Consider the following 26,983-nt stretch of genomic DNA (forward strand, 5'->3'; position numbering starts at 1 on the left):
GTGACAATGAGAGCATGATGCATAGGAAATATAAAGAGTCAGTTAGGGAACAGAACTGTATAAAAGATTAGTAATGCTAGACATTCGGCTTGATTTCCATTCATCCATTTTCAACACCGCTTATCCTGGATAGGGTCGCGGGGCGCTGGAGCCTATACCAGCTGACTTCGGGCAAAAGGCGGGACTACACCCTGAACTGGTCGCCAGTCAGTCGCAGGGCACATATAGACACGGACAACCATTTGCACCTGCACTACTACTACGTACCGCCACTGAGTAGGAACTGAACCCACGCTGCCCGCACCAAAGTCAGGCGAGTGTACCACTACACCATCCGTGTCTTGGCTTGATTTGTTTTAGTATTTCGTAAATAAGAAATGTCATACTGTGTGATTATGTTGTGTTAGTTATGTTAGTAAGAAATAAGGATAATACCTGGTTTACCATGTATTTCAATAGTGCTTCCAAGAAGAAAGCGGTAAGGTCCTCCTGGTTCTTGTCACCTGACTGGGGATGTACCAGTGGGGTGATCTCCTCTAGGGTTACTTGAGCTGAAAGGTGGATTTGAAAAACAATCTTACATTAAAGCAAAACAGAATCATTCAAGAACAAAGCCATATAACGTCTTTTTCCTCTGCCTTTTCAGTGACACGTGTCTATATAATTGTAATAACGAAAATCATTGGATTTATGGGGTGTCCCAATCCGATCTTTGAGATCGGATACCGTTCCAATGTCAGCAAAACACGCAATATCGGAATAGATCGGACTAGATCTAAAATCTCGGATTTTACCACTCCTATACAAGCACTCCAGTCCATGCTCCGCTCCAGCAATTCTATCCAGGAGTGCCTGGACTACATGCAGAGCCCACACAATCACAGCAACCAGTTGCTAAGGTGCTAATATAGTAGCTAGGAGTAAGAGTGAATGTTGCTTGCTTAAAGTCGTTTATTGACACTCCAGTTGAAGCTCACTGTAAAACTGAACAAAACAAAATAATTACACCTATTGACTCTTCAAATACATCACAAACTTTGTTTGGTTTTGTTCACAAAAATCGCAAGCTCAAAGCTAACACACAATAAATGAAAAACACCATTGACGAGTGAAGAAAAATTAGCATCAAACTTGCGGCACTACATGGTGGGGCAGAAAGAACAGATGTTTTCGAAAAACTCACAAAATAAATCGTAGCGGGAAACAAATTTTATTGACGTCAGTAAATTGACACAATCAAGTATGGAAAATGACATCCAACATGTGGTGTCTGTTTTCATTGATGCATTTCTGAAGGCGTTAATAGAAGTTGGCTTCCACTCCAACATTGCTGTTGATTTTGGTCTTGTTTGATGTGTTACTGTGACCCCCTGCATTACATTAAGATGATAAATAACTTCTTTATGCCTGAATTGCGACGAAGACACATGCCTATCTGACGTATCCGATGTGTGGTTTCAGCAGGATGGTACGATGGCCCACACAGCCAGAGCATCAATGGCCGTTCTTTGCCCTCTTGTCGGTGACCACCCCCATTTCCAGGTTTGCTGACGCTCCTTGGCCCGCTCGTCCCCTGATTTGTCCATGTGTGATTATTCCCCCCCCGGGGACACCTCAGGGCACGTGTATTTGCGCACAGACCCACATACACTGGACGAGTTGAAGGAAGCCATTGGCATGGAAGTCACCCAAATCAACAGAGCAATGTTGGAGAGAGTGCAAGCCAACTTCTATCGACACCTTCAGAAATGCATCAATAAAAATAGACACCAAATGATGAATATTGTTTTCCAGACTTGATTGTGTCAAATGCTATTTTGATATGAACACATTGATGTCAATAAAATTTGCTTGCAGCAATCCATTTATTATTTTGTCAGTTTTTCCAAAAACATCCTTTCTGCCCCACCCTGCATCTCTCAAAATGATGAATACTGGTACCCAAACGATGTATAAACACATACAAACAAGCAATATGACAATACATATATCGATCGTGACTTCTTCTACTTTCTTTGTTACTGCAAGTGTGTATCGCATTGTGTGCACAACACTGCCCCTCAGAGGTCAAGACACACACAGCAGGAACAGCGCTCCAAACTCGGGGCACGCAAATGGGGGCAGGACAATCACCTTGAGACTTACTGCGATTCCTATCGGCCACAACATTGTTGATAGAACTATACCCTAGATGCATAAAGCGGTTCAAAAGTGTACTGTCGCATGTGGTAAAACAATAACTGAATTGAACTTGAATTGTTATTTTGCACTTTAAAGTATAATTTATTTATTGCGGTTATTTTTCATGGTTTTCATGTTTTAATTTACTCTATTCTGCTGTACAATATGCTTATGTTTAAGTTAAGCAGGGGTTATGTTGTAATTTAAATATATTTTTTAAATTACTGGTTTTATTGAGGCGGCACTGTGACCGACTGGTTAGAGCGTCAGCCTCACAGTTCTGAGGACCGGGGTTCAATCCCCGGCCCCGCCCGTGTGGAGTTTGCATGTTCTCCCCGTGCCTGCGTGGGTTTTCTCCAGGTACTCCGGTTTCCTCCCACATCCCAAAAACATGCATGAATTGGAGACTCTAAATTGCCCGAAGGTGTGAATGTGAGTGCGAATGGTTGTTTGTTTGTATGTGCCCTGCGATTGGCTGGCAACCAGTTCAGGGTGTACCCTGCCTCCTGCCCGATGATAGCTGGGATAGGCTCCAGCGCGCCAGCGACACTTGTGAGGAGGCACCTAAGCAAGCAAGCAAAGTTAACTCCGTTCGTAGGTTTTGCACCACATTCTTATAAATCAAATGGTACATCCCCAAGAAGAGTAATCATTACGGCAAAATCCTTCTACTCACTCTCAGTTAAGCTCAGTGGTGGGTTGATCAGAGTGTCCAAAGTACGGGGAGTGCCATGGCAGAGCGGAGCCGGGAAGCCAGGAATTAGACAAGCAAACATGCAAAGTTGCTCGCGTTGAGCATTACTCTGTAATGCCTGCATCCACAGCAGGAACAAGCGCACACCTTCTCGACGGATCTGCAGTGCACAAGAGCAAGTGTGATATGGTATATGTAATTTGTGCATTTACTGGCAATAGTAAAATAATGAAAGTAATCTTGATTTGGATCAACAAAGAAATGAAATACCTTTAAAGAGTTACCGGTGTGCAACAACTTCTTCAAGATCAGTCCTGAAAAAGTAAAATGTGTCGAATAAACTATGTTGCAAAACTTAAAAGTGAAAGTATAGAAGTTTTAACACATTTTGTAAAGGGTTGACAGATAGATGTGTCTGTTACCGATGCTGTGGAATTGCCATCGGCTCTGGATTCTTTCTGGGAGGAGCTGGAGGATTTTCTGGAAGAAAAGCAGAGAAAAGCAACAAAATATAGAGACAGAATATCATTATGAGTTTCTGTAATATCTGCCATAACGTGGACTGAGATGTGACGTTGTAACAGACATTTCAGATTTATTGTGACACCCTTCAAGGATCGCATCTTTTAAACAACCGTAAAAAAAAAAAAAATCATACTTTTAAATCCATTAATTGAAGGTTGGCCATTAAGTGGCATGAGTCTCAATATTATAGATTGATATAATATTAGTAGTGTTTAATAAATTATAAGTACTCATCAAAATGGATCAGGGGAATTGAATGTCAGAAAAGATATTTGTGCACCAATCGTGGATAATTCATTACACCTATATTAGGCCAATTATTTTAAAGTAGTGTTTACTGGATCAGTTCTTTGCATAGTCTTAGTCTGAGGAGTTTAAAGAGGCAAATGGAAGTCAGTTATGTTGGCACACATATACGCGCGCACACTCACTCACACTCTGCTAGGTTATCTTTGCCACTCCAAAGCACCATGACCCTGCTTGTAGTGTAGCTGAATGCCAGTGGTATGGTGGCACAGAATAGAAGCACCTACGAGAGTAACTGATGATTTAATACCGCAGTGATTCTCAACTGCTTATATATTTTACAGTTGCGAGAAAAAGTATGTGCACTCTTTGGAATTACCTGTACATCTGCATACAATGGTCAGAAAATGTGATCTTCATATAGGTCACACATAGACAAACAATTATATGTCTTCATGTTTGTATTGAACATACAGTAAACATTGACAGTGAAATTTGGAAAAAGGTATGTGAACACCGAGGCTAATGACTTCTCCCAGTGGTAATTGGAGTTAAAAGTCAGCCAACCTTGAGTCCAATCAACGTGACGAGATTGGAGGTGTTGGTTAAAGATGTCCTTCCCTATAAACACTAGCTTTAAGGTTTCTATTCTCAAGAAGCATTGCCTGATGTGAACCATGACATGCACAAAAGATCTCTTAGAATACCTGTAATTAAGAATTGTTAACTTGCTTGAACCTGGAAAGGGTTACAAAAGAATCTAAATAGGCTAGACAGACTGTCTAGAAATTGAGAAAGTTCTGCACTGTTGATCCTCTCTTGAGAACTGGCCATCTTGTAAAGATGACTGCAAGACCAAAGCACAGACTGCTCATTGAGGTGAAGAAAAATCCTACTCTCACGTACTGTATATTCACTATAGAAAAACAAAAATAAATTATAAAACTATAAGTGATACAGTGCCATGAAAAAGTACTGGCCCCCTTCTCAAATTCTTATATTTTTGCAATTTCCCCACTTTGTTTCAAATCGTCAAACAAATGTAACTATCAGACAAATATAACCCAAGTGAACTTAAATTGTTGTTTTTAAATGGTAATTTCATTTATTAAGGGAAAAAAAACTATTCAAAGTTACCAGGCCCTGTGAGAAAAAGTAATTACTCTCTTGTTAAATCATGAATTAATTGTGGCTAATCACAACTTTTGGTTAATTTACATTGATCACACCCAAGCCTGATTACCTCCAGACCTGTTCAATCAAGCTATCACTTAAACAGAACCAGATCTATGAAAGCTGCAACAAAATGACACAATCCAAACAAATTCAAGAACAGTCAAGAAATAAATTAATTGACATCTATGAGTCTGAAAAGGGTTACAAAGCCATCTCTACAGCTTTAGGGATTCCCACGAACCATAGGGAGAGACATTAATCTTTAAAATTATGGAAGAGTGGCGAACCCTCTCAGGAGTGGCCAGCCTACAAAGATAACACCAAGAGAGCAACAATGACTCTTCCAGGAGGCCACGCAGGAACTCAGGACAACTTCTGAAGAACTGCAGGCCTCCCTTTCTTCAGTTAAGGTTACTGTTCATGACATAACAATAAAGAAGAGACTGGGCAACAATAGCATCCATGGCAGAGTTCCAAGGCGAAAACCACTGCTGAACAAAAAGAACATAAAGGCTTGTCTTACTTTTGCAAAAAAAACATCTGAATGATTCCCGAGACTTTTGGGAAAATAGTATATGGACTGACGAGATGAAAGTTGAGCTTTTTTGGAAGGTGTGTGTCTCTTTACATCTGGTGTAAATGTAGCACAGCATTTCAGAAAAAGAGCATCCTAGCAACAGTGAAAAATGGTGGTGGTATTGTGATGATCTTGGGCTGCTTTTCTCCTTCAGGACCTGGACATCTTTGCTGTGATTGATGGAACCATTGAATCTGCAATTTGACAGAATATCCTGAGAAGGAATGTTCAGCCATCATTTTGTGACCTTAAGGTGAAGCCCACTTGGGTTCTGCAACAGGATAATGATCCAAAAACACACCAGCAATTACTTGTGAATGGCTTAAAAAAAATGAAGGTTCTGGAGTAGCCTTGTCAAAGTCAGGATTGAGATGCAGTGGCATGACCTTAAAAAGATTGTTAATGCAAAAACCCTCCATTTTTCTCTGAATTCTAACAATTCAAGGAAGAGTGGGCCAAAATATCTCTACAGAGATGGGAAAGACTCATTGCCAGTTATAGAAAACGATTGATTTCAGTTGTTGCTCCTCATTATGGCCCAACAGTTATTAGGTAAAGGGGACCATTACTTTTTCACACATCCTTAATAAATGAAATCACCATTTAAAAACAGCATTTATAGTTCACTTGGGTTATATTTGTTTGATATTTACACTTGTTTGATGATCTTAATCATTAAAGTGAGGACACTATGCAAAAATAGAAGAATTTGAGGAGGGGGCCAATACTTTTTCATGGCACTGTACATGTTGAGGAAATCACTTGCTCATGTCTTGTCAGCCAGACGTGCGCGCAGCTCCCCCTCTTAACTTGGCTTGCTGTGACAATGAACATATTTATAGGTCCCATATTTTGGCTATTTAGACCTCCATTGAGTGACTCTCTAACATGGACTTAGTATAAAAGTGTCAATTTCATTAAAAAAACACACCTTGGTTTTGTCATACGAGTGTCCAGAAAAGCCCCTTCTTTGACCCAGTTTTGTATCCGCTTTGTCCATATTTGGCTAAGACCGCCCCCTTTCCTCTGATTGGTTACCTCCATGTAGAAGACCCACTTGGGAGAGCACACGTTTGTTATGTTGACAGTGCTGGCTTGGGAGAGAAGAGGTAGGCGGAGATCTTCGCTAGTGACGTAGATAAGCTCGAGAAATTCGAATGACCTGATTTCAAGCCTCTCGGCAGAAAAACGTCTTGGACTCAAGAATACCTGGATGATTTTAATTAATATTTCACATATACTGGGGTAGCATAGATCCAAAATTACATCCCAAATACGAGAAAGAGTTGGTTTGGTAAAATATGGCACTTTTAAGTCCATCTCTGCATCATGTGAAGCAAAACCCAAACCAGCTAAACTAGAAAATGACATTTACAGTATGTCAAATTTGTTCTTTCAGTGGCTCTGAGGAAGGTGGTAAGGCGGAGAGAGAGACCAACTCCGTGATCCCTTCGCCCTTGGGCCCTCCTCAAATTTACAACCCTTTGGTCACCTTGGCGGCACGGTGGCCGACTGGTTAGAGCGTCAGCCTCACAGTTCTGAGGACCCGGGTTCAATCCCCGGCCCCGCCTGTGTGGAGTTTGCATGTTCTCCCCGTGCCTGCGTGGGTTTTCTCCGGGCACTCCGGTTTCCTCCCACATCCCAAAAACATGCATGAATTGGAGACTCTAAATTGCCCGTAGGCATGACTGTGAGTGCGAATGGTTGTTTGTTCCTATGTGCCCTGCGATTGGCTGGCAACCAGTTCAGGGTGTACCCCGCCTCCTGCCCGATGACAGCTGGGATAGGCTCCAGCACGCCCGCGACCCTAGTGAGGAGAAGCGGCTCAGAAAATGGATGGATGGATGGATGGTCACCTTGATCGAACAGGTCTGGAAGTAATTAGGCTTGGATGTGGTCAGTGAAAATGAAATTAGCTTTCCAAATGTGATTAGCCACAGTTAATACAAGATTTTACAAGGGGGGAAATTACTTTTTCACACACAGCCAGGTGGCTTTTAACAGTTTGTTTCCTGAGTAAATACAGTAATTTAATAACTGCATTTTGTTTACTTGGGTTATCTTTATCTAATATTTACATTTGTTTGATAATTTTAAACAAAGTGGGGAAACCGCAAAAAAAAAAAATAATAATTTAAGGCGGCGGCAAATACTTTTCACAGCACTGTATAGATTTATATACAGGTACGGCTAGATTCTCCTTTGTTCCCATTAAGGCGTTTTCGCACCACACTTGCTCAGGGTTAAAGGTTGGCGCAGAAGCGCGCAAGGAGGATGTCACCTTGGTGCGATCATGCCCTTATTTGGAAGTGCTGACGTAGCCGCCTACAAGAAAGCAACGGGCTTTCCCCGCTGGTAGAAGAGTAGACCGCACCTCAGCAATGACAGTATTTGCCATTGTTGCAAAAGAAAACACTGGCTTTGCTTATTTTAAGGAGAATGTGGAGACGAGCAGATGCAAAAAAAAAAAAAAAAAAAACAGGAACGGGTGCATTCAAAACTAATTTCACGGCAGGACTCGAAGTTTAAGCTCATTTTTGGGCTACAGTTCCAAGAGGAGTGTGGAATACCGCACTGATTATGACTCCCTCCATTTCTGCCTCACCGTTTTACAGTACAAGTCTGCCAAAACACTACTCAGGAATCACTCCACTATTCGAGGGCACGTCACATCAAATGACCTCTGCACTTGTATTTCGTGGTCTCGCCCCCTCAAAACATAAACGATGAACAGGAAAGTCGACGGTGTACTGTGCGTTACCAAGTGTTGTGTGAAATCTTCTTCATTTTTGCTCCTTCTCTTTGATCCAGGTGAATGACCTTCTCTACTCACTGATGAAATTTACACTTCAGCCAACCTACGTAAAAGATTGTTTACGGTTGGATGTGAAAGCAGCTAGGTGCATAAATAGACAAAAATATTTTTTGTTTTCGTGTACATGTTTTTACTCATGCACCTTTAAAAACACAGCCCTGAGGCCTACTTCACCCAAGAAATGATCACGCATGCATGCACGCACACGCCTGCTCGCACACGCGTTTACACGCACACAAACACACACGTCGTTGTTGTATGGCCATTTGTAACGCAAAATAACCACTTGCCTTAAAGCAGGCCGTTGTTTTTTTTTTTTTTATGTCAACTGTCATACTGTATCTTCAATTCGCAGACTTATAGTGTCATTTGAAAGAGGTCTAATTTTCAGTTCATCTGCAGTGGATTGATCAAACACCTCTCTCACCATCACCATGGCTGCAGGTAAGATAAGCTCTTCTGCAATTCTGTGTGGCTTCTTCAACTTGGCAATACGATGTACCACTTCGTAAGATGCACGGAGTGCCTGTTCCTACTTCGAGCACAAAGATGGAAGACACTTTTGAGATGTCCTCAGATCTTTGTCTTCTTTGATAGTACTCAACAGTGTTGTCTTTGTAAGATGGGTTCTTGGTTTCCAAATGACCCATGAGTTTGGATGGCTTCATGCTTTCTTGTGCCAATAGTTCGCTGCAAAAAACACACTGAGACCGTTCACCTTTTTTGTCCTTAATATAAAAAAATACATATTGTATATAATCTGTGTCATTTCTGCGTTTCGCCATTGTCCATACTGATTAGCAAATTGAAATTGAAAACGAACCATAGCTCTTCTTCCCTCTGTGAAATGATCGGAGTCCATGAGCATTACAAGGCATCGTTACCACCGACGTTTAGGAGTATGAATAGCAGGCATTCTGATCCCTTCCAAATTAATTTTCTTTTCCCAGTTAATTCCGGCGACCCATTGAAAACGTGTCCGCAACCCACTTTTTAGACTCTAATGACAAGAGAGATTAAAACTATGGTTTTAATGGCAGTGGTTTGGCTACATAGGTCCCCAAAGAGAGGAACGGGAAATACATTAAAAAATATCCATCCATCCATCCATTTTCTGAGCCGCTTATCCTCACTAGGGTCGCAGGCGTGCTGAAGCCTATCCCAGCTGTCATCGGGCAGGAGGTGGGGTACACCCTGAACTGGTTGCCAGCCAATTGCAGGGCACATACAAACAAACAACCATTCGCACTCACAGTCACACCTACGGGCAATTTAGAGTCTCCAATTAATGCATGTTTTTGGGATGTGGGAGGAAACCGGCGTGCCCGGAGAAAACCCACGCAGGCACGGGGAGAACATGCAAACTCCACACAGGCGGGGCCGGGGATTTAACCCGGGTCCTCAGAACTGTGAGGCTGACGCTCTAACCAGTCGGCCACCGTGCCGCCCTTTAAAAAATATATACTGATCAATTTTGCAGTTAATCTTTGACATACCAAAGACTCATCATCACCAAATCCCCATCACCTCACTATTTATCATGAAAAATAATGACTAAAACTGCAACAATTTACATTAAAAAAGGCTTTTAAAGAGTTATACAGTATATTCTACAAATGATTCACTGTTTTGTAGTTTTGAGCAAGTCTAAAGTTGTTTAAGTGGTTTATTTAAAAAAAAAAAGTACAAGTAAATGATGATGTATTATGTTTTAATAGCTGTGTTTTGTGCCTGTACATGAGACGGTCTGTGTGAGATAAGACTGTGATAGACTGTGAAATATGCTTTATTACTGACAATATTATCATGATTTTGCCATTTGAATACACATTCAAGTAGTCACACAATTTTAAAAAAAAGATAGTAAATTTTTTTTTTTTAAATGCATCAATTCAAGATCCATTGAGATGTATTGCTTATCAGCTATCGAAGCAAATCGTAGCTTTGAATCTGAATCATACTGAATCAAGATGAGGCGAGACATTCCCACCTCTATATACATTATAAAACACTAAGTACCTCAAAAATGAAGAGAATTGAGTCCAACTCCTCCCGCTGAGACTTGTGACCTAAAACATGGGAGCAGGAAGATTATTATTTTATGACAATTTTCATTTTAAAATTACAAATTACTGATTGAACATTAAAACATGTATCAATCATAATAATAGTAATAATCATCATCATCATAATCATGTATTCTAACTCACCCTTTTGCTTGAGGCTAACCTCAATGGTGACAAAGTTCTCAAAAAAAACATAGTAGATATGTGAGGAGTTCAGGTCGAAGAACTGCTTCAGCTCCGGTGGCTCTGCATTTTCTGGAAAATAAATAAAAAAGTAAAGAGGCCGAAAATTAATTACCAAAGACCCAAAAAGTCAACAAATTCATCTTCAATTCTATCATCATAAATGTCAAAATCTCAGTTGATTTTCTTGAATCATTTATAACCTGGCAGAATTGAACAATCCAATACGCAATACAGTGGTACCTTCTTTCAAGAGCCCCAACATTCTGTTTCTTCCAAGCCGCCAGCTTGGTCGATGTTTTTATTTTGTGTTGCGAGCAAAAATTGGAATTATGAGCTAGCTAGAAACAGTCGCCGATGAAAACACTTGCAAGGAACACAAAATAGATACTAATACTCGCCAATCCAATTGACTCCAGGCTCCTGACGTCACTGACTAGGCCTCGCCCCATTAAAGGCTCTCCAATCAACTACTGTACAACAGGGTGTGTGTAGCTTTTGGCTTAATAACACAAACCAGTTCATTTCTTTACATTGTCTTTTATTATATTATATATTCTAGATATACATATATATATATACACACACACACACACAGACACACAGGGCGGCACAGTGGAGACTGCCTCATAGTTCTGAGGACTGTGGTTCAAATCCCGGCCCCACCTGTGTGGAGTTTGCACGTTCTCCCCGTGCCTGCGTGAGTTTTCTCTCTGCACTCCGGTTTCCTCCCACATTCCAAAAACATGCATGGTAGGTTGATTAAAGACTAAATTGCCCGTAGGTGCGAATGTGAGTGCGAATGGTTGTTTGTTTATATGTGCCCTGTGATTGGCTGGCGACCAGTTCAGGGTGTACCTCGCCTCTCGCCCGAAGATAGCTCGGATAGCCGTTAGCATGCCCGTGACCCTAGTGAGGATAAGTGGTACAGAAAATGGATGGATGGAGATTTGTCTTTTATTATATTTGTGTGTGTGTATTTTTTATTATATTTATATCCAGCTGGTGTGCCCATCCTAGCTGACTTTGGGAGAGAGGCGGGGTACACCCTGAATTGGTCGCCAGCCAATCGCAGGGCACAAACAGACAATCAACCATTCGCGCATATGGCAATTTAGAGTCTTCAATCAACCTACCATGCATGTTTATGGAATGTGGGGGACAAACCGGAGTACCCGGAGAAAACCCAGACCAGACAGGCACGGGGAGAACATGCAAACTCCACACAGACGAGCCCGGATTTGAACAGTCCACAGAACTGTGAGGCAGATGTGCTAACCTGTCACCCACCGTGCCACCTGCAATAAACTAATGCAAATTAAATTTGTATCCAATTATTACTGTCCTCATGAATAGTTATCCTACACGTATATTACTAGAAGTGTCACAATTAATCGATGAATCAACAACTAATCGATCATCCAATTTATCGACAACTGTTTTGATAATTGATGAATTGCTTCGAGCCATTGTCAACTTAATATTGTCCAAATCCTCTGACTTCAGCCTGTCAACAGGAAATATATTCTTATTTATGCAGTACTTCATGAAAGCAGACTGACTGTCCTTTGTGTTTGATCAAAATAAAACATTTTCAAACCGCTGCTTTTACTTTAGAAAAAAATGATCAACATTTTACGACATGTTATAAACCAACCCAGTAACTGAATCATAATCAATTTACGGGGGGGAAAAAAAAAAGTCATTTTAATCGATTATGAAAACTATTATTTCCAGCTGAAGTATTAATAACCTCCAATTGACATGTAATTGAACCTGAAGCAGCCTCAGAGGTATACAGCAACTAGTAGCCCTTCACATTCATCAGTACCCAAGAAGTAGCTCTCAGTTTAAAAGAACGTTAGCGAGTACCTCACTCTCTTGTCGTGTGATATTGCTTCGTTGTTGTTTATTTTGTTTTGTTTACTCATTAAACAATACAAAATAAACAAAAAATATTGCTAAATCAACAGGGGAAAAAAGACAGATTTTACAATAAGCATCCATCCATTTTCTACATCGCTTCTCCTCACAAGGGTCGCGGGCGAGCCGGAGCCTATCCCAGCTGACTCTGGGCGAGAGGCGGGGCGCACCCCAAACTGCTCACCAGCCAATCGCAGGGCACAAACAGACAACCAACCATTCATGCAGACATTCACACGTACGGGCAATTTAGAGTCTTCAATTAGTTCAGGGTGTACCCCGCCTCTCGCCTGAAGTCAGCTGAGATAGGCACCAGCACACCCACGACCCTAGTGAGGATAAGCGGTTCGGAGGCATCCTTCGCCACAGCTGCCCCTCACGCTGTCCAGCTGCCTTGTGTCAACCGCCGAGACCTTCAAGTTCCTGGGAATTACAGTCTCTCAGGACCTGAAGTGGGCGATCAACATCAACTCCGTCCTCAAAAAGCCCCAGCAGAGGATGTACTTCCTGCGGCTTCTGAGAAAGCACGGCCTGCCACAGGAGCTGCTGAGGCAGTTCTACACAGCAGTCATCGAATCAGTCCTGTGTTCTTCCATCACAGTCTGGTTTCGGTCCTGCTACAAAAAAGGACAAACTCCGACTGCAACGGACAATCAAAACTGCTGAAAGGATTGTCGGTACCCCCCTACCCACCCTTGAGGACTTGCACGCTGCCAGAACTAAGACAAGAGCGTGCAAAATCCTCTCGGACCCTCCACATCCCGGTCACCGGCTCTTCCAGCTCCTTCCCTCAGGTAGGCGCTACTGAGCAATGCAAACTAGAACTAGCAGACATTCTAACAGCTTTTTCCCTCTTGTCATCAACTTATTAAACAGCTAATTCCATTGCAACATGCTGCCAATTTCTTTGTCTTGAGTTTGTTGTCACATTTCTGTCGGGCCAATTATATATTACTTGTGCACTCACTGTAGTAGTCTCGCCACGCTGCACTATTTGCATATCTGTTGTTGACCAATACTGGCCACTCATGCCAGAGTAGCATCTGCTCCATTTGCACACTGATTGAGGAGTATCTGCAACATTTGCACAATCAACATTGTCCCAGATTATCGCACTCCTCGTCACTTTAAACTGCATTCACTCCTTGAAGTCTCGGCGCCCTTCGCACAATGGTCATTGCACCGGAGTATTGCTATATTAGTCATTCAAACTGCTCTAAGTGCTAGAGGACTCGCCATCTTTTTGCACAATTGTCCAAAAAAACAAAAACAAACAAACAAACATTTGTACCGGCATTACCAGATATGCCGAACTGGTCGCCAGCCAAGCAACCCTTTATTGCTCAGTGACTGTTTTTGTCAATGTCTTTATGTCTCAAAGGTGTTCTTTATCAATAGACTGTCTGTTGTCGTACAAGAGCAGCGCCAACTACCGGAGAAAAATTCCTTGTGTGTTTTTTGGACATACTTGGCAAATAAAGATGATTCTGAAAATGGATGGATGTAAAATCAAACACTTACAGGGCTCTACACTAAGTTTTCTATTGGTAGCACTGGACCATGCATGATGTGTGTAGTCTAACGTAATTGGCATACCATAGCTTTGTATATAATAGATTGACAGTGACTCGAGTTATATCTGCAAAATATTTTACTGTGAATATGAAGTTTGTTTGCAACAAGCAGTGGCTGACTAAACATGTCATTTCGTTTATATAATTTTAAAAGACATAATGGAAACATACGCAGGTTCAGATAAAAGCAAATAATTACAAAAGGCATGCATGCGTTTACATGTATTCTGTTTTTTTTTTTTTTTTTTTTTTTACTTTTCATAAAATGCTGTACTTAAATGAACGTAACAGCAGCATAACTTTAACTTAATATAAGCATCCATGGGGGTTTGGATTCATGTAAAAAAAGATTGAGTGTGATTTGAATACAAAATGTTTATTTGTTAACAAACAAGCAGAACTTGCTTTTCGCTAACAATGTAGTTGTTTTCTAAACTAACAGACTACATGAAATTCCAACTAAATACTTGTTGGAACTATTATGATTAATAATAATTATTATTTTATAAATAATAAGTATCATTATTATTTCAATGAAGAACTTGTGGGTTTATACTATGACTCCCTTGGCAGTATGAAGTGGAACACTGAACAGACGCGGTCTTATATTAATGGTGGACATGAGATTTCAGAGTTCTATAGATATCCTTATTTGTTTCACAAAGATCATTTACATAACTTTAAAACTGTATAATTCTGGATGTAGGAGTTCGCTGCGTAATCCTAAACTCAAAAGGTCCTGAAAACTGTATGTAGGCTTTACGCAACATAGAGTGGCATTTCCAAGCAAAACTACACACAAATACAAACAAAAACAGCACAGTGTTCTGTGATCACACGCCATTATGCCGGACGCTGGAGCAGCGTCAGTGGCGTGGGGAAGGATTGGAACTGTCTGAAATGTCGATGTTGCTGATACCAGAAGATCCATCCATCCATCTATTTTCTATACCGCTTATCCTCACAAGGGTCGTGGGCGTGCAGTATTGTATCAGAAAGGAAATCGGTGGCATGGATCATTAGCAGACACACAAAAGGCGCACATCCTGTCACAATTTCCACGCAGCAGAAGCCCAAATCTATTAGTGTTGGTCAAATTTTAATTGTGGCTGCCCGCCACAAATAAATGTTTATGTGGGAAACCGTGGACTACTGTGCACATGTATATTGCGACGACGATACGCAAACAATGTGTCATGCGGCCCAAGTAATTAGGTGGCTTGGTGAAAAAGTGCTTCCTCCGCAAGGGAAAACAGAATCTATGGCGTCTTGTAGGGACACGCTCACGCTCATGTGTGCTTTGCAGTTCACAGTCACTTTTTTAGACTTGGGGCTCTAATTCCAGCCACCCCTTGCACTGTCCCTAATCATCATCATAATGATGATCCATTGGGTCAATAGCATGTAAGGTGGGATGAGGGCTGGCTCACTTGCATGAGACAAGGTTGCCATCCCAAAATAGGCACTTTTAGCAAGAGAAAAAAAATAGGGTGTGTAAAGTTGACTTATAATTCTTGATCCTTGGGGTATTTTGGATGAAAGCATTCCACAGACATTTTAAGGCATCTGGGAACTGTTTGAAATTGTGTGTGTGTGTGTGTGGGGGGGCATAACATGTTAACTCTAATTCAATGGCAAGTAGGCCAAAAGGATCATCTTTTAGGGTGGTCAATAAAATGGGTTCTCTATGATGACCGAGTCAACATTAACAACGTGAAGTAAGACTTCTTCAAGAATATGCTGTTTAAACCTGCCTGGTGTTAGAATGCGCCACACCTTATTGTTACCATGGGAATTTTGTTGCATACATGATGTGGCACCGTGATTGTTCCACAGATGTGACTATTGTTCAGCAGTTTGTGGGTTCATTTTGAAGAACTGATAGTACAAGAGTGTGCGCTTGTGGATGTTATGTGGTCTTGGTGTTCGCTAAACAGCAAGGAGATACACCCCTTTGTCCAGAGAGAGACTTAACAATGGAAAGAGGAAATTGGGCTACTGTACGGGACATTGAGAGGAAATACTAGAGGTTGTTTTCATCTCTAGTCGGAATGCATGTTGAGGGTGTGTGCCGTACATGTGTGGGAAACACTAGGCTATCATATGCACTATTAACTACTGTACTCCTGTAAACGTAATCCAAATAGTAAATAATTACATATGGTACTGAAGCCAGCCAGACACACCCCTAAACAGACCACTTTCATTTGTTGCATTTTATGCTGCCAGCAACAAAAAGGATGGTCTTTTTTTTTTTTTTTAAATGCAAGTTCCTCTTCTGTTCATTGGTTACTAAATTGTTCATTTGAAAATGATTACTGCACAGTACTTTCAAAAAATATAGAGAATGTGTTCAAACTAACTGTATTGACAAATATTCATCCCGGAATTCATTCTAAAATCCACATTACAATTAGAGATTATGTTTACATAATAATGTGGGTGACAAAAATAAACATTTCTGATTTCAACACTACTACTACTCATTGAATTGGTCACTTGATGCTAAAAAAAAAAAAAATAACAAAATAAAAACAAAATGTTTAAAAATCTGCTCATAAATTTCATTAAATATGATATACAATCTTAACAGCTAGCCACTATTTAGATGGGGGGGTTCGTTTTTTTCTTTTTTTTAGTTTCCTATGACATTCCAAGGCTGTCACGTAGTAGTGAACGTTAGCAGGTCAACAAGAATATTTAACTTACCTATGACTATTCTGAGATGTTTGAGCCTCGTTAAGACGTCCTTCTTTGGATCCAACACTTTCTGTGTTGATTTTCTAACGTCCCCATGAGGCTTTTTGGAAAACATTCCTGAGGCTGGAGACTCGAGGAGTCAATTTTAGACAGCGAGGAAGTGCTAGCTCTAAAACGCAGCAATTTAGACGGCTTCGGCTAGCATTAATCTGCAAATAACAACCGAATGTCTCCCGCCTAACGCAATCGCTCACAATGCGCTCCGATTTTAGCACTGATGCGCAGTATTAGAAAACTGTGTCCGAATGGACACCGTTTATTGACATTAAGCCTCATAGTTGGCGGACCGCAGCGGGTACAGCAATCCATCCATTGCATCTCAGACTGCAGCCTGAAGGTTCATGGAGCTACTAAGCTAAGCTAGCAATAGCAGCTCCTCAATTCACTCATAGGAAAACATCATGGCGCTCGGAGAAGGGAGGGAAACAAAATAATGGCTACGAGATGCATTCATCCGAAATGCACTCAATAGTGAGGACCGTTTTATTGTGGGTTGTGTGTGTATTGCAAGGGAATGCAACATATTTTGCTTCTATGTCAGAGACAAAAAAAAAAATAAATCTTAATTTTTACAGGCACTCAAACAATGCCTTTCCACCGCCCTCAGAGCCAGTGTTGATTCCTGGGTAATGTAGTGACGATGCCCGTTTGTGGTGCTCTCAATGCGTTGTTGATCTTATGTAGAAAACTACATTTCCCAACACTTTTAAGTTCATTCCCACAGAAATGTGTTTTTAGCATTTCTCTGGCTCTGAGGCAGCATTGAGGGGTAGGAAATGTAAGTTTGGACATTATTTCCTAGACAAATAATAGTGCTGAAACAAATCTCCAACGGTATATACGTTTGTGAGTCCTAATTTGGTATTGAAATATGCGTTAAACCTTCTTTACCAACAAGTCTTTGTTTTGTGTAGCTAAAAGTGCTCAAATGCTAACATCGCGATATGTTGCTGTGTTTATCTTTTGCCAGCCACATATTTTCCGAGATTTGGAATACGTACATATAAAGTTATACAAGTAAAGAGATTTTACAATTTAAAAAGATTTATGTTTACAGGGATATTTTGTAGTAAAAAAAAAAAACTAAATCCAAAACAAATCAAACAACAAGCAACTGAATAAAACACATAATCATTATGTATCAATAGTATTTAATATATTACTTTATTACTTGCATTACTTTAGTGTATCGTATGGAGGAGTGATACACGAATAAAATGAGCCCTAGTTTGTAAGAATACGATAAGGATTAAGGATGTTATGTCGCAAATTGGCCCAAATTTTCTTGCCCAGAAATTAGTGTAAATCGTTGGGAAATGTGTGACCAGAACCTTGACTCTTTGGAAGAAAAATGCCTGGATGTTTACTATTAGTTGAGACGCAAATGTGATATTTAAACAGGCCATATTCAGATTGATCACTGGCGTCTGCTCGAGCCATCTCATTTTACAGGTCAAAGTGAGAGCAAGCGCATCTTCAGATTGACTTCAAACTACGCAGAAAACAAGTATGATAATTGTGAAAGAAAATTGAATTCAAATTGAATCGAATTAAAAATTTTACAAGAATTAACTTTTTGGTGGACCTCCACTAAATTCATTTGCCAAAAATCCGACACATTGGAATGGAAAAAAAATGGCTTCCATTTTTCTAGATTTCGTAACATGCCAAGTTAATGTTTCTTCAAATCAGTTAAAGTAAAAATGGAAAACGGTCATATTAAATGCAACATGACAAGACATTGAGCATTAGCCATGGAACAACCATGAAGAGAAACCTTTCTTCCACTCTAGCAGAGTGATTTTGCTGCCATGCCGGTGCATCGTGACCGTGAAAAGAAGGAGAGCACGGCAGAGGAGATGGAGGTGGAGGATCAGGAGCAAGAAGGATTCAGTTCCGAGGAGGAGGATTCTGAAACGTCCTCTGTCTCCGAAGATGGAGACAGCTCTGGTAAGAATGTCAGGAGCGGTTGTGCATGGACAACAAATACAAATGTGTGCGTTTGTTACTTTTGGATGTCTTAGAAATGGATGAGGAGGATTGTGAGCGAAGAAGGATGGAGTGTTTGGATGAAATGTCAAATCTAGAGAAACAGTTCACCGATCTCAAAGACCAGTAAGAAACCAAGTTTTTTTTTTTTTTTTTTTAAGGCTGATATTTGCTCTATCTATTAGGACATAAGAGACAGCGTGTGAAAAATAAATATTTTGTGTGTGCAGGCTTTATCGGGAACGTCTCACTCAGGTCAACAGCAAGCTGGCAGAAGTGGAGGCCGGCCATGCGGCAGAATATTTAGATCCTCTGGCCGTGCTGCTGGAGAACATGCAGGTCCGCACCAAGGTGGCAGGTAATCAGAACGTGTCACAAAATCTATTTACACCCTGGCCTCTGTATTCACATTCCAAATCCTTTTGTCTTTGTCAGGCATCTACAAGGAGTTGTGCTTGGAGTCTGTGAAGAATAGGTACAAGTGTGAGATCCAGGCAGCGTGCCAGCACTGGGAGGTTAGAGCACCAACACACTCACACTTTTTATTGCCTTTCCAGTTCTCCTTTACTCTAAAACCTTTGAGCCACATACCTTCAATAAGGCTTATTATAAATAACGTGTTTTTCAAATCCAAAATAAAATCCAATAGCTAATAGTTTAGGTTTTTTTCTACATTTTGCACATAGCATATGTATTTCTAACAAAAAAAAAGAACAATAATCCCATTATGCCAGCACGGTGAGTGTGCCTCACAGTCGAGTTTGGTGTTGTTCTACCCATGCTGACGTGGGTTTTCTCCGTGTACTCTAACTGCGTCTTACATTCCCAAAACATGCTTGTTAGGTTCATTGTGGACTCTGAATTGCCATAGGTGTGAATATGAGTGTCAATACTTTTTGTGAATGGCGAGTGCAAATGTTTGTTTGTTTATATGTGCCCTGCGATTGACTGCTGACCAGTCCAGGGTGTCCTCTCGCCCAAATTCAGCAGCCCAACCATGGTTCTAATGAGGACTACAAAATGGATGGATAATCCCATTATCCCATTTAGTTTATGATTTCATGAATGGAAAGATTTTCACATGCATTTTAAGGGGAACACATAAAAATAATAATACAGTAATATCGGTCGACATTCAAGGGACGCATGCCTATTTAAGCAAAAATCACAATCCAAAATAACAAAATCTTAAGTTTATAGGTCAAAAACTAGCCACCAAGGTCGGGCACAAATCAAACAAATTTCCCCCACTGACAACCGTAATTTCTCATGTACAAAGCACTCCCATGTATAATACGCACCTGCAAAGTTGACCTCAAAATTCTGGAAAACCCTTCTATGTATAATGCATTTTTACAATGCATGATTTTGTTTCTACCCATATGATCAAAACATGAAGTATTATCAGTTTTTTGTTAGTTTATAATAATTCTTCTGAAGTTAAGCATTTTATTTGAACACGTCATACTTTTTTTTAATTTACTTGATCTTATTTTGAAATTCATAGTCCTACTTTTATTTAGTAAATGATAACGCAAACAGTTGTGCTCATATGTTTGATTACCAAGGCATAATTTGTAAGATGTGTCCAATTATTTAAAAGAAAACATGAAAGACCAGGCGAATCACATTTTATTTTAATGGGATTCAAATTTAACTGTCAAGCATTTCAGAAAACCGTTATCATTAAACAAAACATAAACATAAAGAAATTAATGGTGGTTGTTGTTCAGTCGTCAGTCGTATTTAAATAAAACACTAGAGGAAGACCAAAGAGAAGGTTGATGGATGTCGTGAGGGAAGACATGATGGCAGTTGGTGTTCGAGAGGAGGATGCAGGAGATAGGCTCTCATGGAAAAGGATGACACGCTGTGGCGACCCCTAATGGGACAAGCCGAAAGGAAAAGAAGAAGAAGAAGAAGAAGAATATTTCACAAATTCTGCCAGGGTATGTAAACTTATGAGGACAAATATATGCAGTCCTATGTACCGCTGTCATATTGAAATGAAAGTGTAGGCTACATCTTTTTCATAACCTCTAGGTGGCGGTGGCATACTGGAATGAAAGTGTCCAACTTTTTAATAACCTCTAGGGGGCCCATTGACCCAGCCCCTTAAAAATCTGAATCAAAAATCGTTTGGAACCAGAATGAGGAACCGGAATCGCTCAAATTCAAACGATGCCGAACCCTAAGTGTGACCGAGAGTGCATGGCTAATGTTTGACACCTCGTTGGTCACACCTTCTGTATCAGATTGGTTGTTCTTCCTTGGTCACATTGGTTTCTTAAAACTCAAATAAGAGGTAGAAGATGGGTCCAGCGATTTGCTGATTTCTCCGTAGATCATTTTACTCATACTGACCGTTTAAACAAATATGACAAAGGAGATTTTTATGAAAATTGCAAACTCTCCCTTTAAAAATCAGCAATATAGCTGGGGCACAAACGATGAACTGAGATATAGTGGTTGCCGAACACTATATGGTTCATTCATTCATTTTCTTCCGCTTATCCGAGGTCTGGTCGTGGGGGCAGTAGCTTCGGTAGGGAAGCCCAGTCTTCCCTCTCCCCAGCCACGTCCTCCAGCTCTTCCGAGGGGATCCCGAGGCGTTCCCAGGCAAGCCAAGAGACGTAGTCTCTCCAGCGTGTCCTGGGTCGTCCCGGGGGTCTCCTCCCAGTGGGGCGTCCCCGGAACACCTCACCAGTGAGGCGTCCGGGAGGCATCCTAAACAGATGCCCGAGCCACCTCATCTGGCTCCTCTCAATGCGGAGGAGCAGCAGCTCTACTCTGAGCCCTTCCCGGATGACCGAGCTTCTCACCCTCTCTCTAAGGGAGAGCTCGGACACCCTGCGGAGGAAACTCATTTCGGCCGCTTGTATCCGGGATCTTGTTCTTTCGGTCACGACCCACAGCTTGTGACCATGAGGGTAGGAACGTAGATCGACTGGTAAATCGAGAGCTTCGGCTTTCGGCTTAGCGCCTTCTTCACCACAACGGACCGATGCAAAGTCCGCATCACTGCAGACGCTGCACCGATCCGCCTTTCGATCTCCCGTTCCATTCTTCCCTCACTCGTGAATATTTAAACACCCCGAGATATTTAAACTCCTCCACTTGGGGCAGGATCTCATCCCCGACCTGGAGAGGGCACGCCACCCTTTTCCGACTGAGGACCATGGTCTCAGATTTGGAGGTGCTAATTTTCATCCCAGCCGCTTCACACTCGGCTGCGAACTACTCCAGTGAGAGTTGGAGATCACAGCTTGATGAAGCCAACAAAACCATTTCATCTGCAAAAAGCAGAGATGCAATACTGAGGCCACCAAACCGGACCCCCTGTATGCCTCGGCTGCGCCTAGAAATTCTGTCCATAAAAGTTATGAACAGAATCGGTGACAAAGGGCAGCCTTGGCGGAGTCCAAACCTCACAGGAAGCAAGTCCGACTTACTGCCGGCAATGCGGACCAAACTCTGACACCGGTTGTACAGGGACCGAACAGCCCGTATCAGGGAGTCCCGTAGCACCATCCCCCCCTCCCCCCACAGGACTCACCGAGGGACACGGTCGAACGCCTTCTCCAAGTCCACAAAACACATGTAGACTGGTTGGGCGAACTCCCATGCACCCTCGAGGACCCTGCCGAGAGTGAAGATCTGGTCCACTGTTCCACGGCCAGGACGAAAACCACACTGGTCCTCCTGAATCTGAGATTCGACTTTCCGACGGACTCTCCTCTCCAGCACCCCTGAATAGACCTTACCAGGGAGGCTGAGGAGTGTGATCCCCTGTAGTTGGAACACACCCACTACCCCAGTCTGCCAATCCAGAGGCACTGTCCCCGATGTCCACGCGATGTTGCAGAGGCGTGTCAACCAGGACAACCCCACGACATCCAGAGCCTTTAGGAACTCCGGACGAATCTCATCCACCCCCGGGGCCTTGCCACCGCGGAGCTTTTTAACCACCTCGGTGACCTCCACCCCAGAGAAAGGAGAGCCCGCCTCAGAGACCCCAGACTCTGCTTCCTCATGGGACGGCGTGTTGGTGGAATTGAGGAGGTCTTCAAAGTACCGACTCACAACGTCCCGAGTCGAGATTAGCAGCGCCCCATCCCCACTATATACAGTGTTGATTGTGCAGTGCTTCCCCCTCCTGAGATGTCAGATGGTGGACCTGAATTTCCTCAAAGCCGCCCGGAAGTCGTTCTCCATGGCTTCACCGAACTCCTCCCACGCCAGAGTTTTTGCCTCAGCGACCACCAAAGCCGCATTCCGCTTGGCCAGCCGGTACCCATCAGCTGCTTCAGGAGTCCCACAGGCCAAAAAAAGCCCGATAGGACTCCTTCTGCAGTTTGACGGCATCCCTCACTGTTGGTGTCCACCAATGGGTTCGGGGATTGCCGCCACGACAGGCACCGACCAGCTTACGGCCACAGCTCTGGTCGGCCACCTCAGCCACGGAGGCATCGAACATGGTCCACTCGGACTCAATGTCCCCCGCCTACCCCAGGACGTGGGTGAAGTTCTGCTAGAGGTGGGAGTTGGACAAGAGGCGGGGTACATCCTGAACTGGTTTCCAGCCAATCACAGGTCACATACAAACAAACAACCATTCACACTCATATTCACACCTACGGGCAATTTAGAGTCTTCACTTAACCTACCACGCATGTTTTAGAGATGTGGGAGGAAACCGGAGTACCCGGAGAAACCCCACGCAGGGACAGGGAGAACATGCAAACTCCACACAGGCGCAGCCGGGATTTTAACCCAGGTCCTTAGAACTGTGAGGCAGATGTGCCAACCAGTCGCTCACCGTGCCGCCCAAATAACCCAGTGAAAATATATTTAGATAACCTGTTGTTTGGTCTGATTTAGTGTGTTTGTGTTTGTGCACAGAGTGAGAAACTGTTGTTGTTTGACACAGTTCAAAGTGAATTGGAAGAGAAAATAAGAAGACTTGAGGAAGACAGACACAGCATAGATATAACATCAGGTAACATGCATGTGCAAGGAGGTCCTCGTCAGGATATGTTGACGTTACAAAGAAGAATACATTGTCACACGGCACACTCTGTTACCGCTATAATTATGGTTTTCATGTGATTGTTTTATATTTACGGCCTCGTAATGTATATGGGTCATTCCACAGACGTGGTGAAATGTTACGAGCAATTATTAACGGCAAAATACATTAAACGGCATCAAATATTAACAACAGTATCGTCAGTAATCAGGCTATCAACATGTAGATATGAAGTAATATTGTATCAATAATTTTCCACCTCCAATTATTTTGCAATAAACCATGTCAGACGCAACCTACTCTAACCCTAGTATTTGGTTTTCATACAATAAACAGCTTTCAATGTTCATATCTAGAGTCAGTGTTACAAGCGACCACATTAAGTAAACTATGTATGTTTGTATCCCATGAGTCCCTAAATGTAACTGGTATACGTTAAAGACATTTTACTAACATATTTGCAACAAAATGAGTCAAGTTCTTAATTTTTATTTATTTATTTATTTTTTTTTTACACGTCACAAATTGTGAACCACCTCAGTGGAATGACCCATATACGAATATTTACTGTAATTATAACTGTACTGCTATGTTAGCGACCATGGCATCTTCAAGTTATGTTGCCCCCCGTAGCCACGGAACTCTATCGTAAAGCAAGGCCCCCGTGTACAGAGTTCGAGGACTTGTCATATTCTGGAATTTATGAATTCAACTGAAATGATTTCCTGCAGGGGAAAACTTGATTCTAAATTCGAACAAATCAGAGTTCAATCAGCATCCTAGAACAGATGGTGTTGTACCTTACAGAAGAGGTTCCACTGATTGAAAAGAAACACCTGTAGCATTCAATGGCAAAAATTTTCTCTGCGTGCTTCTCATCAGAGCTGTGGAATGACGACCTTTCAGGAAGGAAGAAGAGAAGAGATGCTTTAAGTCCGGATAAGAAGAGGAGACGACCTTCAGTAGTGTCTGATATCTTTCGGCTGTTAATGCATCTGTTGTTATGGACAAGGATACGTTTCTTCTTATCCTGCTTCTAGAAAATGTTAAAATTGCTTATGACCGCTGTGTATTATACTTAACCCTTCATACGCCCTTATATAGTCTACATGCTTCCTGACTTGGACATCCTGGAGGACTGGACGGCTATCAGAAAGGTGGGCGTTAAATCTCAGTATTACCTCAATAAAGTGTTTTTCAAGTTTGTTTTAATTTAAGAACAATTGCACGCGCGTGTTGTCACCCAGGCTGTCGCCACCCTCGGTCCCCACAGGGGGAAGGCGGAGTCCGACAGCTCCGCTTTCCCGTTCAGACCGGACAGAAGCCGACCCATTCTCAACTGCTGAGACATGGCAACACACCCACATCATGTGAAAACACGTAGCTCAACATTTGAGTGGGACGCCGGCCGCTAAGATTCCTCCTGCCTCCAACGGGAACACGCAAGACGCCCTTTAAATCAAACAACAAGATTAAACGTTTGATACCATTGCAACCCGAGCGACGGATAGGGTTAAGATCAAATTTTACATTTGATTTGTTTCGAAGTGAATCCTGACACTCAACTGCTTTTACTTGTGCTTAAAGAAAAAAAGAATGCTTCACATCTTTTTCTATTTGGTAACATTTAGAAAAGTCAAATAGGTATTTATTTTCCTCACTGTAACTACTGCCATCATAAATACGGACATTCATTGTTTTGGTAAGGTAATGTGAGTCATTCTTACTGGAATTTCAGGTCAACCCAGCGGTGTGACAGCTTTTTTTCATTTATTTTATTTTACAGAGCACAAACTCTTACACACAGTCTGAAATGACCTCTTTGTGAAAAATTGTTCCTCATAGGAAGGCTTGTAACTATTATGCAGGGAAATTGGCATTTCAATGTTTTATTTTATATTGATCAAATTAATTTAATTGGATTTAACATTTTTTTTCGTTCATCTTTTGTACAGTTTGGTGGTCATTGCAATTCTTATTGCCTGTACCACTATGTCACATTCTTAAATAGTTTCATATTTCCTTGTGAGTCTTGCGTGACTGTGTGATTGTTGTCAAGGATGTATTGAACTGCACTTCAGTTACATATTTAGTTTTAAGTTAGTAGACAAACCTTTCAGAAGGTTTCCAATTGATGCCATTTTAATAGGAAGAAAATTTCAGTTAATCTAGACAATTGACTTGGTTTGTGGGATATCTTGTTTGAGTCCTTGGTTTTTCTCAAATATCTTTTTGGACAAAATACACTCAAATCACTCCCTACAAACGCAAAACTGATTTGGTCAAAAAGTTGGGGCATTTTAAAAGGTAGAGACCAAAAACAGCAGATGGTATTGTACTTATATACCTCTGTTCTATTGTCTGAATTTAATTTGTTAAAATATAAACATGCCTCCATTTTAACCAGTTGCTGCTAATCTGCAAACATAAGCATGAGCATTTGTTTTTTTCATTCGAGCCTGCAGTGAGGATGCTTCATCACATCCATGATGAACAAAAAACTGTTACGTGAAGGTAACTGATTAATTTGTAATGGCTGATGAACAAACTGCCATTTAATTGTATTAATTTTATGAATTGCTATTTTTTTTATGCTAATCTAGTTGACATTTGGGATTTTTTTTCACACAGTAAATGCATATATGAAAGCAAAGGGTTATTGAGGATTTAAATTATTTTTTAATAAAATGAATTTTATAGAGTTCAATGTGGTGTTTACTAATAATTCAGTGAATAGTTGGCATATATGTAGGTCGGGAGCATTTTGATTTACAGTGTACTGTAATTAAAAATGTTTTACAGAGGGGAAATAAAAATAAACAGGTCAATACAAATATTTTTACACACACAGGCCCCTCCAAAAGTATTGGAACGGCAAGGTCCTTTGTTTTTTTGTTGTATACCAAAGACATTTGGGTTTTCAGATCAAAAGATGAATATGAGACAAAAGTTCAGAATTCCAGCTTTTATTTCATGGCATTTACATCTAGATGTGTTAAACAACCTTTTGTTTGAAGCCACCCACTTTTCAAGTGAAAAAAAGTATTGGATCATGTAACTGATGGGTGTTTCTAGTTGCTCAGGTGTTGCCTTTTAGATTGATTCCTTAAATATTAGATAGTGCTTGTTTTTGGCTTTGCGTTTCACCTGTGAAAACCGCATTTGCTGTGAAGCAAAAATGAAGACCAGCGAGCTGTCTATGGGAGAAAAGCAAAACCATTTTGAAGCTGAGAGAAGAGGGAAAA

General features: G+C 41.4%; 2 protein-coding genes across 13 annotated transcripts in view; one reads left to right on the forward strand and one right to left on the reverse strand.

Annotated features, from left to right (window-relative positions):
* ralgapa1 (Ral GTPase activating protein catalytic subunit alpha 1) overlaps positions 1 to 17,083 on the reverse strand; it is a 92,625-nt gene extending 75,542 nt beyond the window's left edge. For 2 of the 8 annotated variants that reach the window (XM_061793743.1, XM_061793741.1), the window contains exons 1-7: positions 16,670 to 17,072; positions 10,425 to 10,535; positions 10,234 to 10,283; positions 3,298 to 3,355; positions 3,146 to 3,189; positions 2,858 to 3,035; positions 436 to 551 (exon numbers count right to left, since the gene is read on the reverse strand). In XM_061793743.1, the coding sequence (XP_061649727.1) occupies positions 436 to 551; positions 2,858 to 3,035; positions 3,146 to 3,189; positions 3,298 to 3,355; positions 10,234 to 10,283; positions 10,425 to 10,535; positions 16,670 to 16,775 (663 nt within the window). In that variant the 5' untranslated portion in view covers positions 16,776 to 17,072. Of the gene's footprint in view, positions 1 to 435; positions 552 to 2,857; positions 3,036 to 3,145; positions 3,190 to 3,297; positions 3,356 to 10,233; positions 10,284 to 10,424; positions 10,536 to 16,669 lie in introns of all 8 variants that reach the window. The other 6 variants (XM_061793737.1, XM_061793736.1, XM_061793738.1 and 3 more) reach the window with 6 other exon arrangements.
* An 8-nt stretch (positions 17,084 to 17,091) lies between these two features.
* On the forward strand, positions 17,092 to 26,445 carry brms1la (BRMS1 like transcriptional repressor a). 5 transcript variants are annotated; one of them, XM_061793749.1, is made up of 9 exons: positions 17,092 to 17,191; positions 18,514 to 18,670; positions 18,745 to 18,835; positions 18,940 to 19,067; positions 19,145 to 19,224; positions 23,612 to 23,708; positions 24,621 to 24,710; positions 24,831 to 24,895; positions 25,012 to 26,445. In XM_061793749.1, the coding sequence occupies exons 1-9, from the start codon at positions 17,165 to 17,167 to the stop codon at positions 25,120 to 25,122; spliced, it is 846 nt and encodes a 281-aa protein (XP_061649733.1). In that variant the 5' UTR covers positions 17,092 to 17,164; the 3' UTR covers positions 25,123 to 26,445. The 5 variants fall into 5 exon arrangements, with proteins under 5 accessions (XP_061649733.1, XP_061649734.1, XP_061649736.1 ...); XM_061793750.1 differs by having other exon boundaries at positions 17,099 to 17,191; positions 24,986 to 26,445; XM_061793752.1 differs by lacking the exon at positions 17,092 to 17,191 and adding an exon at positions 17,348 to 17,498.
* The last annotated feature ends 538 nt before the right edge of the window (positions 26,446 to 26,983 follow it).

The sequence above is a fragment of the Phyllopteryx taeniolatus genome, chromosome 13 (assembly GCF_024500385.1).
Source record: "Phyllopteryx taeniolatus isolate TA_2022b chromosome 13, UOR_Ptae_1.2, whole genome shotgun sequence".
NCBI classification, from domain to species: Eukaryota; Metazoa; Chordata; class Actinopteri; order Syngnathiformes; family Syngnathidae; genus Phyllopteryx; species Phyllopteryx taeniolatus.

Coding starts and splice junctions, on each gene's coding strand:
- brms1la (XM_061793749.1), top strand. CDS start 17,165: ATGCATTCATCCGAAATGCACTCAATA. Junction 24,711..24,830: donor ACGACCTTCAGTAGTGTCTG/ATATCTTTCGGC, acceptor AACCCTTCATAC/GCCCTTATATAGTCTACATG. Junction 24,896..25,011: donor ACTGGACGGCTATCAGAAAG/GTGGGCGTTAAA, acceptor CGGTCCCCACAG/GGGGAAGGCGGAGTCCGACA.